This window comes from Gavialis gangeticus, unplaced genomic scaffold (assembly GCF_001723915.1).
Source record: "Gavialis gangeticus isolate Ggan-Ray unplaced genomic scaffold, GavGan_comp1, whole genome shotgun sequence".
Lineage (NCBI taxonomy): Eukaryota > Metazoa > Chordata > Crocodylia > Gavialidae > Gavialis > Gavialis gangeticus.
The window spans coordinates 73,507,507-73,521,732 of record NW_017729033.1 but is presented as its reverse complement, the minus strand read 5'-3'; the positions used below and the strand labels follow the sequence as shown (position 1 = coordinate 73,521,732).

Below are 14,226 nucleotides of genomic sequence, written 5' to 3'. Positions count from 1 at the left end.
CAGGGACAACAGGGCAGACCCTACAATGAGAGACTGCAGGACCTGAACCTGTTCAGCCTTCACAAGAGAAGGCTGAGGGGGGGACCTGGTGACCGTCTATAAACTCACTAGGGGGAACCAGAAGGGTTTGGGAGAGACCTTGTTTCCCCTAGCGCCCCCTGGCATAACAAGGAATAACAGCCATAAGTTGTTGGAGAGTAGGTTTAGATTAGACATCCATAAGAACTACTTCACAGTCAGGGCGGCTAGGATCTGGAACCAACTTCCAAGCGAAGTGGTGCTGGCTCCTACCCTGGGGGTCTTTAAGAGGAGGCTTGATGCCTACCTGGCTGGAGTCATTGAGCCCAGTTTTTCTCCTGCCCAGGCAGGGGGTCACATTTGAAGATCTACAAGGTCCCTTCCGACCATACTTCTATGATTCTATGATGCCCCAGTTTGAAATGATCCAATACCCACTTACAGCTGAGTTAGTTTGGCCTCAGAGCACAGCAAGGCTTGAATTCATGCCACTAGAGTAGCAGAAAGGCCTCTTAACAACTCCAACACTGTGCCTTGCTCATTGCTCCTCTGAAAGCTCTCAGGTGAAATCAGAGTGCCAATTTTGGTCAATGCTCTTTCTTTTGGTCTGTACATAATTGGGCCAAGATACTGTGGACACTTACACATATGCATAACTCTGCTCATGGAAATAGTAACATTTAACATAATGGCTCCGTTTTCAGGAGTAAGGTTATACACATGAGTGCAGGCTTGGAACCTTGAGTTTACTAACTGCTTTGAGATATACTGAAAACATCTCCAAACACAAAATTAAAAGGGCACAATATTTGGTTGAAAGATTGCTAGATAGATCTTTCCTACAGGCCCTGCAGCAGCAAATGCTGTTATACCAGAAAAAATAAGTGGCAATACATTAAATTAGCTTTTAAGAGGTGACAAAATAAAAAATGTCCCCACATGGTTCATTTAGGGCTATTAGATTTGTATTTGGCACCAACTCAGAAAGGAACAAGGAGATTAAAAAAAAATAAGGTTGTGGGGGAGCTGTATGTTTTCCAGAGAGAAAATACAGTATCTTTTTCCCAAGATGGCGCTGAAATCCATGGAGGTTAAATGTAGGTTAATGAGGAAACCAATTATTTAAAGATGTGAAATATTGTTCACAGACTTATTAAATTACATGTAAGCATAATAAAGTAGTAAAATTACTTCTGAAAATGATGGCTCTTTAGTAAATCAAATGCAGGAATGCTTCAAGACCAGCTGAGAAGGAACTCTGTTCAGTTTTCGGTAGTCATCTATTGCCATAGAAACAGACTAGTCAATGTTAGGAACTATTTATTTATTAGTCTCTCTCAAATACTGTGCAGCAGAATTGTCTTAAAACCTGACAGTTTTGGATGAATTTGGAACAATAAATTGTTGTTACAATTAAAAAAAAGTGTATGGGCAGTTTTCTAGAAAAGAAAATTAAAGGAGAAAAATGAAAATCAAAGTAGCAGAGAATTCATAATTAACACATTCAGGTAACTATAGATGTCCTGTTACCTTCTCCTCCATCTCCTGTCCTGTTCCAGGCAAACTCACTCGGCTCAATGAATCTGGAGTGTCAGTTGACTGAAAAAGAAGAAGATTACCGCAGGCAGATATTAGAATGCAAGTAATCTAATAAATACAATTAAGAAAATTAGAGCATAAAATGATAAGTAGAATATCCCCACTGAGTTTAAAAGAAAAGTCAAAAAATAACCTGCCATTATTTGAAGACTTTTGAATTTTTTTTAGCATAGAACAATGAATTAGCCTGACTAAAGTCTGAATCAGTATAAAATAAAGAGCTCTGCTGTCTCCTAGGCAGGAATTACATGCATCAGGGGATGGAAAATCTGTACGCTTCCTGTGCATTCTCTTCCTTTGCAGAGAAGTGGGATGCATAAAGGGGTTCCTTAGGCTATCAGTTCCTATCAGTAAAGTTTCATTAGAGCTGCTAGCCATTTACCCAGAGAAACCATCTCATTAGAGTGAAAAAGAAACAGCATTAATTACTGAAGATGCCAGAACCATATTATTACTATTTTGTGCCCCAGTAGCATTTAGAAGCTCTGACCTGTGCTACATGCTGTACAATCCCTGCCCCTAAGAGTTTACCATGGGAAAGACAGATAAAGGCTAAGGAGGAAATAGAGAGACAGAGCTATTTGTCCAGTGACACCCAGGAGGTCATTGGTTTTGGTATGGATAGAATCCAGGGCTCCTGAATCCCAGTCTAGTATCTTATCCACTGGAATCAATTTGCTCTGCTCCGGGAAAATTCATAAAATCCAACCTTCACATCCTTCCATTCCCCTTCCTTGTGCTCTCCAATTCCATGAGCTGGGGTGGCCCTTGGTAGTATCAAGGTTGCAGGGGGAGGGAAAGGGCTCAAAAACATATCCTGGAGGCAATATTTCTTGATTGTGTGGTTTCAGATGTGATCCAGGGGTCCATGAGGACTTCTGCAGGAGAAAGCACTAAGGTCCTACATAATATTATTTGTATACATCAACTTAAGTGTTTCTTTTTATAACTGTACATACTGAATATGTTTGCATTACTAGGAGAGATTTCATCACTAATTATGGTCCATTAACACCTTTGATATCAGTAGGAGAGAGAAGGGACAAGTGGCAGCAGCGATGGATAGATCCTAACTGGGGTGGCCATCATAGAGGACATTCCGGTTTTCTGCTACTCTGTCCTGTCCTCTATTGATACGAAACCTGACGCCTTTATGTCCTCTCTTTTTCTCTTCAAGAGAAAAAGAGAGGACATAAAGGCATTTGGTTCCATATCAATAGAGGACAGAGGACAAGGCTCACCAGCTTTGAACCTGAGATGATTCATTTTAGCCTGCTGCTGCAAAAAGGTTGCTGATCACTGTCCTTGTACATTTGGAAAGCACTGGGCAGAACTAGACAGACATACATCTATTTTAAAACATTATGATGCTGTTAATACTGTGCCTCTGATCACCACACAGTTTTCAACGAATGCTAGCACTTCCACACAGCTAGTGGACTGAACTCTTCGTTGCGTTCTTCCACACAGAAGTACTAGTATTCTCTCCCTGCGGTCTGAGCTATCTGGTGACATCCTGACCCCTTGCACAATGCCTCAACAGAACAGCTGTGTGTAGGGGAACTATGTGGGAAGAACACAGCAGCTTTTTCTATCAACCCACAGGTGGAGCATAGACCTCAAGCGTCCACAAACCCACTCTCCTCCTGTGGAGACAAGAAGTGAACTCTTAACTGATCTCTCTGCTGCACAGCTTCTTTGTGCTGCAAAACTATATTGTTTTCACAGTATTCAAGGCTGTTCTAGTCCTAGAAGAGGCAGGATTTATCCACTGATTCACTGGTTTCCTACAAGATTTGTCCATCTACCTCACAAGCAGCCTCACTGTCTCTGCAGTAGAAGGTCTGCATATAGCCTTGAGGTGTGGCAGTGTTTTGAAACCACAGCCCTGGCTGAAGGAGTGGAGAGGAACCATGTTGCAGCTTGAGAATAGAGACGGAATTTGGGCTGGTACAGACAGAAACCTTCTTGGAGTGTTTTGAGGAGTGCATGCAACACAGCTGCGGCAGATACTCATTCCCCACCCCTGCTGGGCGGGATCAGGTAGAAGATGAGGATCTGCTTACCTGTCTTTCAGGTAGCTAGCATTACTACTAATAAAAGCAGGAATTAATTCTGTGCTCCCCCCCGTGCCAGTATCCTGCTTAGCCTCTGCACACAACTGCTGTGTGCAAGGTCCTAGCTGGATAGCATAGTCTGCTTTCCCCAAATGGATCCCAGCCTCCACCCAACTCAAATCTTTGCTTTTCTACCCATTTTGAACTCCATGGTCCTCTTCAGCCTAGTTACAGAAACGTACAGAAACTCCCTTTCCCAAGAGCCTCCCTCTTTTTTTATCTATGGCAGTGACTGTCAACCAGTGTGCTGCAGCACCCTAGGGTGTCACAAGCTCCTTTTATGGATGGTAAGGGGTGCTACACAATATTAACACTGTTAAGTGTGTCCACACACCAATGCATGATTCACAAGGTTACTCCAGAGATTTCAACTAGGAAGCCAGAGTGTCAAAAATATTCTGACCTGTTGTGGGCTTTCTGAGTTCTTTTCAACAAAATAATTTATCTGTTATTTTTCTGTAGTCAAGAAATGAGTGAAAGGTAAGCTGGCATTTTGACAGGTGCCTTAGATCTAATGAAGGTCACTTGAAGTCTAATAAGGTTGAGAACCACTGATCTGTGGTTTTGCATTGCATCCACTTGACAACTTATGGTGCTTGATTTCAAAAACGTTATGGTTACCTAGTGAATTGGTTTTGGTATTCTTTGCTCTGACTCCAATCTCACAGCATAGATTCCTTGTACCACAGACACTTACCCCATAACTGGCCTATTGGCAAATTGTTTTAGGCCCATTTTGCAACACACCTCCTCTTTGCCATGTGGTGCTGTGTACATGGTCCCACTCTGGGGAACTGATATTTCAAAATGTCTTCTATATCTCTCCAAAGTCTTTTCCTGCTTTCTAGCAATATCAAGTTTGCAATCTGCTTTCTGGGAAGTCAAAATTGGGCCTTTCCTACTGTTGTAAATGTCATGGCTTCCCTCCCAGAAGAGCAGTTGCCTCATGCCCAGTGCATATCCATCTCATCCATCTGGGAAGCAGGATTCAAAGGATCCTACTAAATCTAGGGCAGGGGTGGGCAAAGTCCAGCCCATGAGTTGGATCCAGCCAGCAGTGAACTCCATTTCCCAGCAGCCCCTGCCCACACAGCTGGGGCCAGTCTCCATGGAGACCTCAGCGGCTGAGCTGTGATAGTGCAAAGCTGTGGTTGCCATAGAGCATGTGGCAGAGCAGGGCAGGGGGCTGCTGTGGAGCCACTGGGATCTTGCTGTGGGGACAGCTTGGTTGGGGCCAGGGCAAAGCCACGATCTGCCACCTGCACACTCCAGGCAGGGGTATGCAGGCAGCAGATCGTGGCTGTGCCTTGGCTCAGGACCACGCTGTCACCACTGCAAGTAGCCAGGGCAGAGCTGCGATCCAGAGCATGCAGGTAGCAGATTGCAGCTCTGCCCTGGCCCCAGACCAAGCTGTCCCTGCCACAAGATCCCAACAGCTCCCGAGCACCCCCTGCTCTGCGCCCAGGTCCGGTCTCCATGGCAACTATCACAGCACAGTGACTGGGGTCTCCATGGAGATTGGCCCCAGCCATGTGGGGAGGGGTTGCTGGGAAATGGAGTCTGGCTGCCAGCCAGATCCGCCATTTTGCCAACCGTGATCTAGGGTGTCCTCATATAACAATACCAACTGCTGTATCTCACTGAGTTCAGGTATGCCTCACTGGACACTGCTGCTATACTTTAGCGTGCTCTACTCTTTTAGTAATGCTGTGATTCAGTACATAGCTCCATTTAAAATGCCTACTTTAGCATCGCTGCCTGAGAGCACTGGGTCCTGCTGAGATTCAGTCTCCATGGGGCTACTGAGCAATACATCCTCTTCTAAACTAGAATCTGTCTCCCCCATTGTCCACATAGAAACTGTAATTTGTGGAGGTTGCCCAAATTTAATGTTCTTGGCCAACTCATACTGAAAAATAAGAAAAACGTGTTTATGTCGTGTGTGAAATACATCAGCTCTCCAGCATATGTCTCTCTACATGTAAACTGCATAGTCTGGAAGAAAATGGTTTGAAATACCCAAACTGGTTTCCAGGTCTGAAAAGCAAACCAGCTTCAGATTTGCTGAAAAGTAAACCAGCTCCAGTGACCACAACAAAATGGCACAAAAAGATACAAGAATAAAAAAGAAAGCAAAGAAAAAGGACACTTAGCAGGAGTACCCATTGTCTCCAAATTCAGGATTTTACAAACGACTTCTGCTTTGGCCGTTCAACTGCAGACACATTCAGTGCTGACAACTTTCAATTTTATTGGGATTCTTGCAATACTGGATGGGTTTTTGTAAAGACCCATCTGCTGGAGTTTTGTGAACATGTCAAATCCAAACTTCATTTAAAAAAAATATATATATTTCTAGTCCTTACAGTTGCAGAGAAAAACCTTGACTTCATGACCCAAGTGCACTCAGAAAGCTGGAAACTCAGCACAATAATTCAAGTAAATAAATCATTTGTTTAAAAAATGCCATTAAGTGGGAGGCCTGCTGTGAGTTCTAAGTGAATCCTAACACCTCGCCTTCTAGAGACTGAAGAATGCTGAGTATCTGCACTGATCATTCAGGCCCTGTTTAGCCTTCTAAGATTTGGCTGTCAAAACCATTGGTACTCAAAGTTCTTTGGGACTTTGAAACTATTGACTAGAGACATTCCCTCTGCTAATGCTTGTATACATTGCCCTGATGACTGGTGCATCAGGGGAACACACAAATCCTACAGTGGGCTCTGCAGAAGGAATCATTATAAATACATGTGCATGGGTCAGTCAGAGAAGAACTCTGTAGATCTTCCATCATTCATTTCTCCGCTGCTTCTTTTCCACAGCTGGTCTAAAAATTGTCTTTCCCAAGAACGGAAAGCAAAGTGTTTTTTAATTATACCAAGTATTAAGGTGAATAAAACAAGTAGTATTGTATGGCTCTCATGGTAGGCCCTCTTTAGAGTACAGAAAGAAATTTCAATTTAACTTGTCTGAAAGAATAAAACCTGTGAAAGTGAACATACTTTTGGCCAGAGAGTTAAAATAAATTATCTCGCAAGTGTAATGCATAGCAGCGAGGGATAGTTAGAATTTGATTTTCTTCCTGAAATATTTAAAGGAATCATACCCAACCAAAAGAGATGAGAGCATGTCGTTATTTTCATATTGTATTCTCTTTCAAGAACTGAAAATTCTCCAGAGAGGATTTCTGCTCCCTATATGGAATTGTTGTGAAGACCTGCATCAGAAGAACACTCACAGAAGGAATTCAAGTGTATAACTTCCATGTTGGTGAATGTCTACTATGGGTCAGATCTTTGACGTAAAACCATATCCTTTAGAACAGCAGAACAATGTAATATAGATTAGAACAGAGAGGATGCAAAGCAAAGATAATATCACAGCTCAGAAACAAAAAATACCACTTAGGTGAGGACTTAGCAGGGGATGACATTTTTCAGTAGTAATAAACAAACTTAAATGATTTGCAGACCATAACCAGTGGGAATTTTGAATGCATATATATCAGTTATCCAGATTACCTACCATAATGCCAAACCACAAAAGCAAAAAACTGTGAATGAAAGGATAGGGGGTAGAAAGACTGCTGTCAAGTTGAGGAACCAGGATTATTGTTCCTCACATTCCTCACAGATTTGCACAGTTATTGCTGTCCATCTGAACCATGATAATGGGAGGTATAACTTGTGATCATATGGACATAACAGATGAAGTTAAGGAGAGCAGAAAATCACTCCTGCTCACAAAATCTTGTTCCTAGCCCCTCTGACTCCCATTGCTAGGGACCTTCACAGCAGAAGTGGGTTGCATGGCAGTTCCTTTAATTTTGCAGGTTCCCCCGCACACTCCCCCTCCCAATTGCTGATTGGCTGAGGGACCCCATTGACTCTGCTGCTTGTTGCTGACCCACTGAGAAGCAAAAATGGGATCATATTTAAAATCAGTTTTCACCTCCCTGCCAAGCAGGGGAACCTGCAAGATTAAAGGAGCCACTGTGCAGCCCACTTTCATCATGAACATCCCTACCCATTGCCTTCAACAGACCAGGATTTCACCACCAGGCTTTCCAGGCTTATTTTCTCTAGGCCTTCATACTATGTAGAGTTTGGAAAATTCTCATTGAAATAAAAAGGAGTCTTACACTTAGAACAAAGGTACAGTTTAGTCCTTTAAGGGACTCCTGAACCCATGAAGTAACAGGGGCTTCCTCCCAGAGGCTAAGTACCATTCAGAGTGAATAAGAAATTCAGAAACTTCCCTTTAATGAGAAAATGTGCCTGCTATCTTTTTGCACAAATATTGTTTATAAAAAACTGCCCGCTTCATGAACTGCTTCATGTAGACAAATTAGAATTGCGGAGGAGGGAATGAGGAGCCTTGTTCCATATATATTATGGCATTTCACATGTAGAAGCTGTGCCATCCATGTTGGAGGATGCAAGTGAATGGAGCTATTGTACAGAATGGTATGTGCAATAAAACAGAAGCTATTTTTTATTGCTTTAAAGAATCTTGTTGTAATCTGGAATGTCTGAGAACTGTGCTGTAAAAATGCAGATTCAGACATATGAGCTTTTTATTTTATTTCACTGAGATTCCCAGGAGGTAGAGTATTTCTACTTTGTGGCCCATATACAGCTTTCAAAATTACCCCCAAGTATTAAGGATTTGTTGATTCAGACAAACATCAATTAATCTGAAGGATGAAAAAGTCTGCAAGTGCTCACATTTCTGCATGGAGCTGGCCTCCTTGGAGTATGGCATGCACTTTCCTGCACTTATACCTCCCAATTTTAAACATGCCAATTTAATTAAATAAACTCTATTAATAGCTTTCCATTGCCAAATTGTATTTCAATGTGTTTTAATCTCAAGAAGCTGAGACTGAACTACATGACAAAATCCTAACAGCTCATTATTACTTTACCGTCTAACAGCGAGATGCAGGCAAAGATGTCCCCTAGAGTAGTTTCTGATAACAGTGCAAGTGTGATGTAGCTGTAATGGTCCAGAAATTATGCAAGAGGCAAGACTTTCTTAGGGTGATATATTTTATTGCACAAGCTATATAGTTTGGATAGAATTAGACAAGCTTTCAAATTCAAGGCACTTTTCTCTATTGCACTAAGGGAAGTCTGAAATTCTACACAAATAAAGGTTCTTTTAATTACCTGCCGTTTACAAATATCATTATCATGATTTCTGAGGTCTGTTCTTATCACAATATAGCAGGATATTTTCAATTAACATCAAGAGATCCATGCTGAAAAGATGGCATTAAATGACTTCTTGGCCATGGACATAGATGAAATCTCTATGTTTGTATTGCTGGACTTCTCTGCAGCTATTGACTACTGCTAACCTACCTAAATACACCAAATAGAAAGAGTACATGGCTCGTTACTTCAGTAGCGCCAATATTTCCTCTCTACCAGAACCTGAAGAGGTGATGGGATGCCCTACTCTCTGAAGGCCTGTACGTGCAGAGTCCCACAGGGATCCATCCTGCTCCCTCTTTCCTACATGAGATCACTGGTGAAATGAGATGTCATGGGTTTAGCTGCTAGAAGTTTGCCAGTGACACTCTTGCTTTCACCTGATATAATCACTGATACTGCTAAGATATCAAAATGCTTACAAAAATCAGCTCTTGAATGAAAAGTAGTTGGCTCAGGCCAACTTCTGGCTCTGGAACCATAGGACGTGTAGATGAAATAGGGGCTCTAAATTGAAGCAGTGGGTTTTTAAAAACACCACTTCAATTTAGGGCCAATTAAACCTCCATGTCATGCACACACCCTGCTGATTTACCTGCCTCTCCGGTGGCAGAGAGTGGGGGGAAGCTACCAGTGGATGGAGTAGTCCTTGGGCTGCAGGGGGGGCTGGTGCTTTCCTCCGTGGCAGCGGCAGGCCCTCCCAGATGGCACCCACTCACAGGCATCTGGCTCGGGTGGTCCCGGGGGGCACCACAGCCATGGAGAGAAGCACCAGCCCCTCTGCAAGTCAGGCAGGCAGGCTCAGGGGGCAGGGGGAATCAGGCTCTTTGCTTTTCTTGTGTGGAACCTGCCCTCCTGGGCTGCTACCAGCCTGTCTGCAGGACTTCCTGCAGAACTGCAGAGCTGCACAGAGCCCAGTGCTTCACTCCGCGGCTGCAGGAGCAGCAAACTAAAACTTGGAGGAAGAGTTTTAGTTTGCTGCACCCCAAGTCATTTAAGGTGCATTACACTGCCGAATCTCCTACTGTGGCTGGAATTAATGCACAATACACTGCCCAGGCATGTAAACACCGACACCGTTAAAATGGTGCAACAGCATTTAGCCCTCTTTAAAATGTCATGCACACACGCCCCTCGTTTCGTCTCCACATGGCCTTAAGTTCAGTTGGTATAAAATGTAGTTGCCCTCCTCCTCCATCATCTAGGGTAATACATTCCTGGGCTATGCTTCTACTAGCATTTAGTTCCACGTGTCAGCTTAAGGCTTTGCTCCTAATCTTCAAAGCAATTAACAGACCATCTAGGCAATTAACAGACCAAATTTCAGCTACTATACAGACTGAATTTTGATCTACAAACTATTATAACAGCTGGTTCCTCTGGGACAATGCAGATCTCAAACTACAAGATGATGCATGAGAGTTAGAGGCTAAATGTTCTTGCTCAGGGCTATGGAGAAGAGAATCCAGAATCTTACTGGAAACAGGGTGAAACCTCCCTTTGTGGAAAGGCTCTTCCAACAAAAATACTTGCCACTCAAAACACTTCTACCTGTGACCCTGTAACAAATAAGGCAAGCAAGTGATCATCAACAGCAAAACCTAAGCAAAACAAACCACCCCACAAAGGAAGAATTGCCAGAGACTGTAAAATCCACTAGGGATTTTGCTATTGATTTCACGGGAAAGGTGCTCAGAGTACTGTGGTGATGGGAAGCAATACAAAATGCTAGAGCGGGCAGACACATACAAGCAAGATCCAAAGACATCAAGAGGCAAAAGTACCCTGTAATTTGCAATATTCTCATTGTTTCATAGAAATTAAGACCAGAATGGAACATAAGGTCATCTAAGATATCTTCCTTCTTATCACAAGACATCAGGTTTCATCATTTGTGTTATGACTGAGCAATGGGTGACCAAGCAACTAACTTGGGGTACCCACCTAGAAGAGGAGCATGAATGGCAGCTGCCACTGTTGCAGCCAGCTCAGCCCCTGCTACCATTGCTGTGGGACAGACCTTGGCTGTTACACCTCTGAATTTCACCTAATTACCTCAAGATCATGGCACAGCTTCCATTTGAACCAGTCTTTCTGTACACTAGTCAAGCATTCCCTTCACTGACATGAAGAGCTGATTGCTACCAACACAACTAATTTCAAGAAGAATGTGATTACTTGCAGTACCATTTATTTGAGAGTAGCAAATGGATATCTTGACTGCATTATTATTGCACAGTCCCACACATTAAGGAAAGGTTTAACAACAACCTCCTAGAAATTCCAGTAGCCTTAAAGGCTAGGAACAGATGTTACACACAAACTGGCTTAAGTGATCAGAAACTGATTTAAATCTGTAACAAAACAGAAGTTCAATGCAAATAAACCCATTTCAAAATGGCTAAAACCAGTCTGAGATAAATCTAGTTGAATGTCACATCAGACAACTGAATGCACTCAAACCAGTTTATGCAATGTCTGTCCTAGACCCCTTGCTGGTTTAAATTAAATCAGACTCTTCCAGCATCCCAGCATGCTCTCTGGGCTGGGCTCTCTGCTCCAGCCAAGCTAGCCCCACCCCTCTGCTCCTCAACCAGAGCAGAGACAGGCAGGGGTGGGGGTCTGGCCAGATGCTGGCCTCAGAGGGGAGCAGGGAAAAAGTTTATTTCCCCCCTCCCTCCCCTATTCCACAAGCACGGACCTGCACTCCTCCATGCTGGCTGCAGCGAACTACACATGCCAGCACCGGGGCTCAGAGGGGGCCAGAGCCCTCCAAGGCCCACCCCCCACCCCCAATGCAGTCTGCCGTAGCTCTGCCTGCCCTGCAGTGCAGCCCCCCTGCTGGGGAGGAGCTCACATTCCCCAACACCATAACAGGGGTTGCTGCCCCCATCAAGAACCCTGCCCCCCTCACTGCTCCAGCAACTGGGAGGGGGTGCAGTCAGACACCAGCTGGCAGGGCCCCTTAGGCAGGGGGGCAGGGAAGGGAGTTATTCTTTCCTCCCGCTGGCTTCCAGTGGAGGGGGCTTATTCTGCTGCTTGCCCCAAGCAGTCAGCAAGCAGTGCGCCAGCAGCAGCCAGTGTGGGTGGATCCCAGCTGTGGTCCCTTGGGGACAGAGGTGGTGGAATAACCCCCCTCTTTGCCCCCTCTGCCTCAGGGGCCATTCTGGCTGGCATATGGCTGCGCCCGGTCCCACCACTGCAGCAGCAAGGGGGGAGCTCCCAGCAGACCTGGCTCAGTTCCCTGCCAGTGGGACAAGGAAGGGGGAATTAAACCCCTCTCAATCCAGTTCAGCCCAGGATACTGCCCAGGCTGGCCACCCTGCCCCCCAGCACAGCGTCTCTGTATCCAAGGGCAGCTTTAGGACCCCCCAGCTCCTGGCCTGATGCAGGCATGTGCCTGCATTTCCTCAGTCTAGAGAGAATGTCTGTACAGTTGTAAATCAGTTCAACCTATGCAGGTTAGAGTAACCTGCAAAGATTGAGTCAATTTGGGCTCTGGGTTTTTGAATGTCTGCCCCTTGCCAAACTGATCACAGTTACAATCAAGTGCTCTCCTCTGGTTTCATTGGTGGGCCAATAGGCTTACTAACCAGGAATCAATGTTCTGTTTCAAAATCCCATTGTTGGCTGGATTCAGTAAGAAAGAAATGAACATTCTTAACTGCAGTTTCTATTAAGACGAGATGCCAATTCCTAAGGTTTTACAGGGCCTGAGAGGGAAGCGAATGAATTATAATGGATATTTTTACAGAACTTACAAACCATGTTTTGCAGATGCAACAGCAAAGTAATGCTGCTATTGCAGTCATTAGGCCAGCTGTGACACTATGGACGTTATGAGATTGCCATCCCAAAACATGATTCTTGGTGGCAACACATATGCTTCATGAGACTGGCAATATGAAGAGTTCCATATGTGGCTGTGTTTTGCCTTTGCTCTCTGTGTCAAATTGTAAAAGGTACACACGGATGCAAGGATGTCAGTGAGGAACCACTGACCTATTGACAAACAAGTGTGCAATACTGCCCCTAAGGCCACTAATGTCTGCCTCCTTCTACCTTCTTTCATCCGACTAGCTCTACTGGCCAGTGTACTGGGGAGTCAGGGCCATGGCCTTTGGGGTAAGCTGGCTTCAGAGGGAACTGGAGTAGGAAACAGCATAGGAACTACAATCCTGTGTTGTTTTGGGGTGGGGGAAGGAGGGGTGTAAAGATAGAAAGGCTCATTGAACAGATAGAACCATGCATTTCAGTAGTACTAGGACACAGCCTAATCATTCAGGGTTACAGGTTAATTTTGTTGCTTGGCTATCTTTGAGTTGTGCATTACTCACTCCTCTCCCCACCACGCTGTGCATACTTTGTACTGCTCACTTTCCCACCCAGCTGTGCAAATTTTGGGTTAGTCACTCCTCTTGTCAGGAAGCCAAATACCAAACTCTTTGACTCTTACTAGAATTATAAACAGATACAGAAGTCAGCTACTGGTAAAGCTTATTTATGCTAGAGTCCACCTAAGAGATGTCAGTGCACAGTACACCATTTATCAGGAATATGACCTTGTTTCATGGTCATGTTGTTTTACTTAAGTGCTTCCATGCTGCTAGCTGTAAATAACATATATTAATTAGCTAAATAAAATTAAACTAATACACTGGAAAAAATGCCAAGCAATAACTAAAAGGCTTGGGCCTCCAATTGACTTAAGCACCAACAAGCTTAAATGCTTCTGCTTATCCAACTCTGCCATGCTGATATCTCACAAGAGGCAGCTATTTGTGCCACTTAGGAAATTTTACTTCTTTTTGAAACATGGAAATGGCACATCAAACAACAGTTACAAGTTTGGTAACGGTGGAGGAAAGGGAAGCTGTTAGTACTTGTTTGAACCTCAAGGGATAGGGACAGAGATTACACATAAACCAGTTTAAATGATCAGAAACTGGTTTAAACTTGGAACCTCAGTGCGCATAAACCAGTTTCAAAATGCCTGAAACTGGCTTAAGACAAAGCTGGTTGAATATAGTATCAGACTTAATTGATTTGGGTCAAACCAGTTTATGAAACTTCTGTCCTAGACTCCTTCCTGGTTTGAGTTAAATCACAGTCCCCCAGCATCCCAACATGCTTTACAACCCTGGGCTGGGCCCTGCCCCTGTGCTCCCTAGCTGGAGCAGTGAGGGCTGGCTGATAAGGGGCTGGTAGGGGGCAAGCCCAGTTGGGGATGCAGCCCAGTCTGCCGGGGTGGGGGGAACTACTCCCTCCCCCCCCCC

At 44.2% G+C, this 14,226-nt stretch overlaps 2 protein-coding genes across 5 annotated transcripts in view; one reads left to right on the top strand and one right to left on the bottom strand.

The window, feature by feature from the left end:
- Positions 1-14,226, bottom strand: part of KIAA1211 (KIAA1211 ortholog) — a 102,982-nt gene that overhangs the window by 29,218 nt on the left and 59,538 nt on the right. For 2 of the 3 annotated variants that reach the window (XM_019526033.1, XM_019526031.1), the window contains exon 3: positions 1,549-1,617. In XM_019526033.1, the coding sequence (XP_019381578.1) occupies positions 1,549-1,617 (69 nt within the window). Of the gene's footprint in view, positions 1-1,209; positions 1,299-1,548; positions 1,618-14,226 lie in introns of those variants that run through there. The other variant, XM_019526032.1, reaches the window with a different exon arrangement.
- AASDH (aminoadipate-semialdehyde dehydrogenase) overlaps positions 1-14,226 on the top strand; it is a 139,865-nt gene that overhangs the window by 66,365 nt on the left and 59,274 nt on the right. Inside the window, exon 17 of one of the 2 annotated variants that reach the window (XM_019526037.1) lies at positions 6,896-7,700. The exons of the other annotated variant lie outside the window; for it this stretch is intronic. Coding sequence (XP_019381582.1) covers positions 6,896-6,993 — 98 coding nt within the window. The 3' untranslated portion in view covers positions 6,994-7,700. Of the gene's footprint in view, positions 1-6,895; positions 7,701-14,226 lie in introns of those variants that run through there. 2 annotated transcript variants of the gene reach the window in all.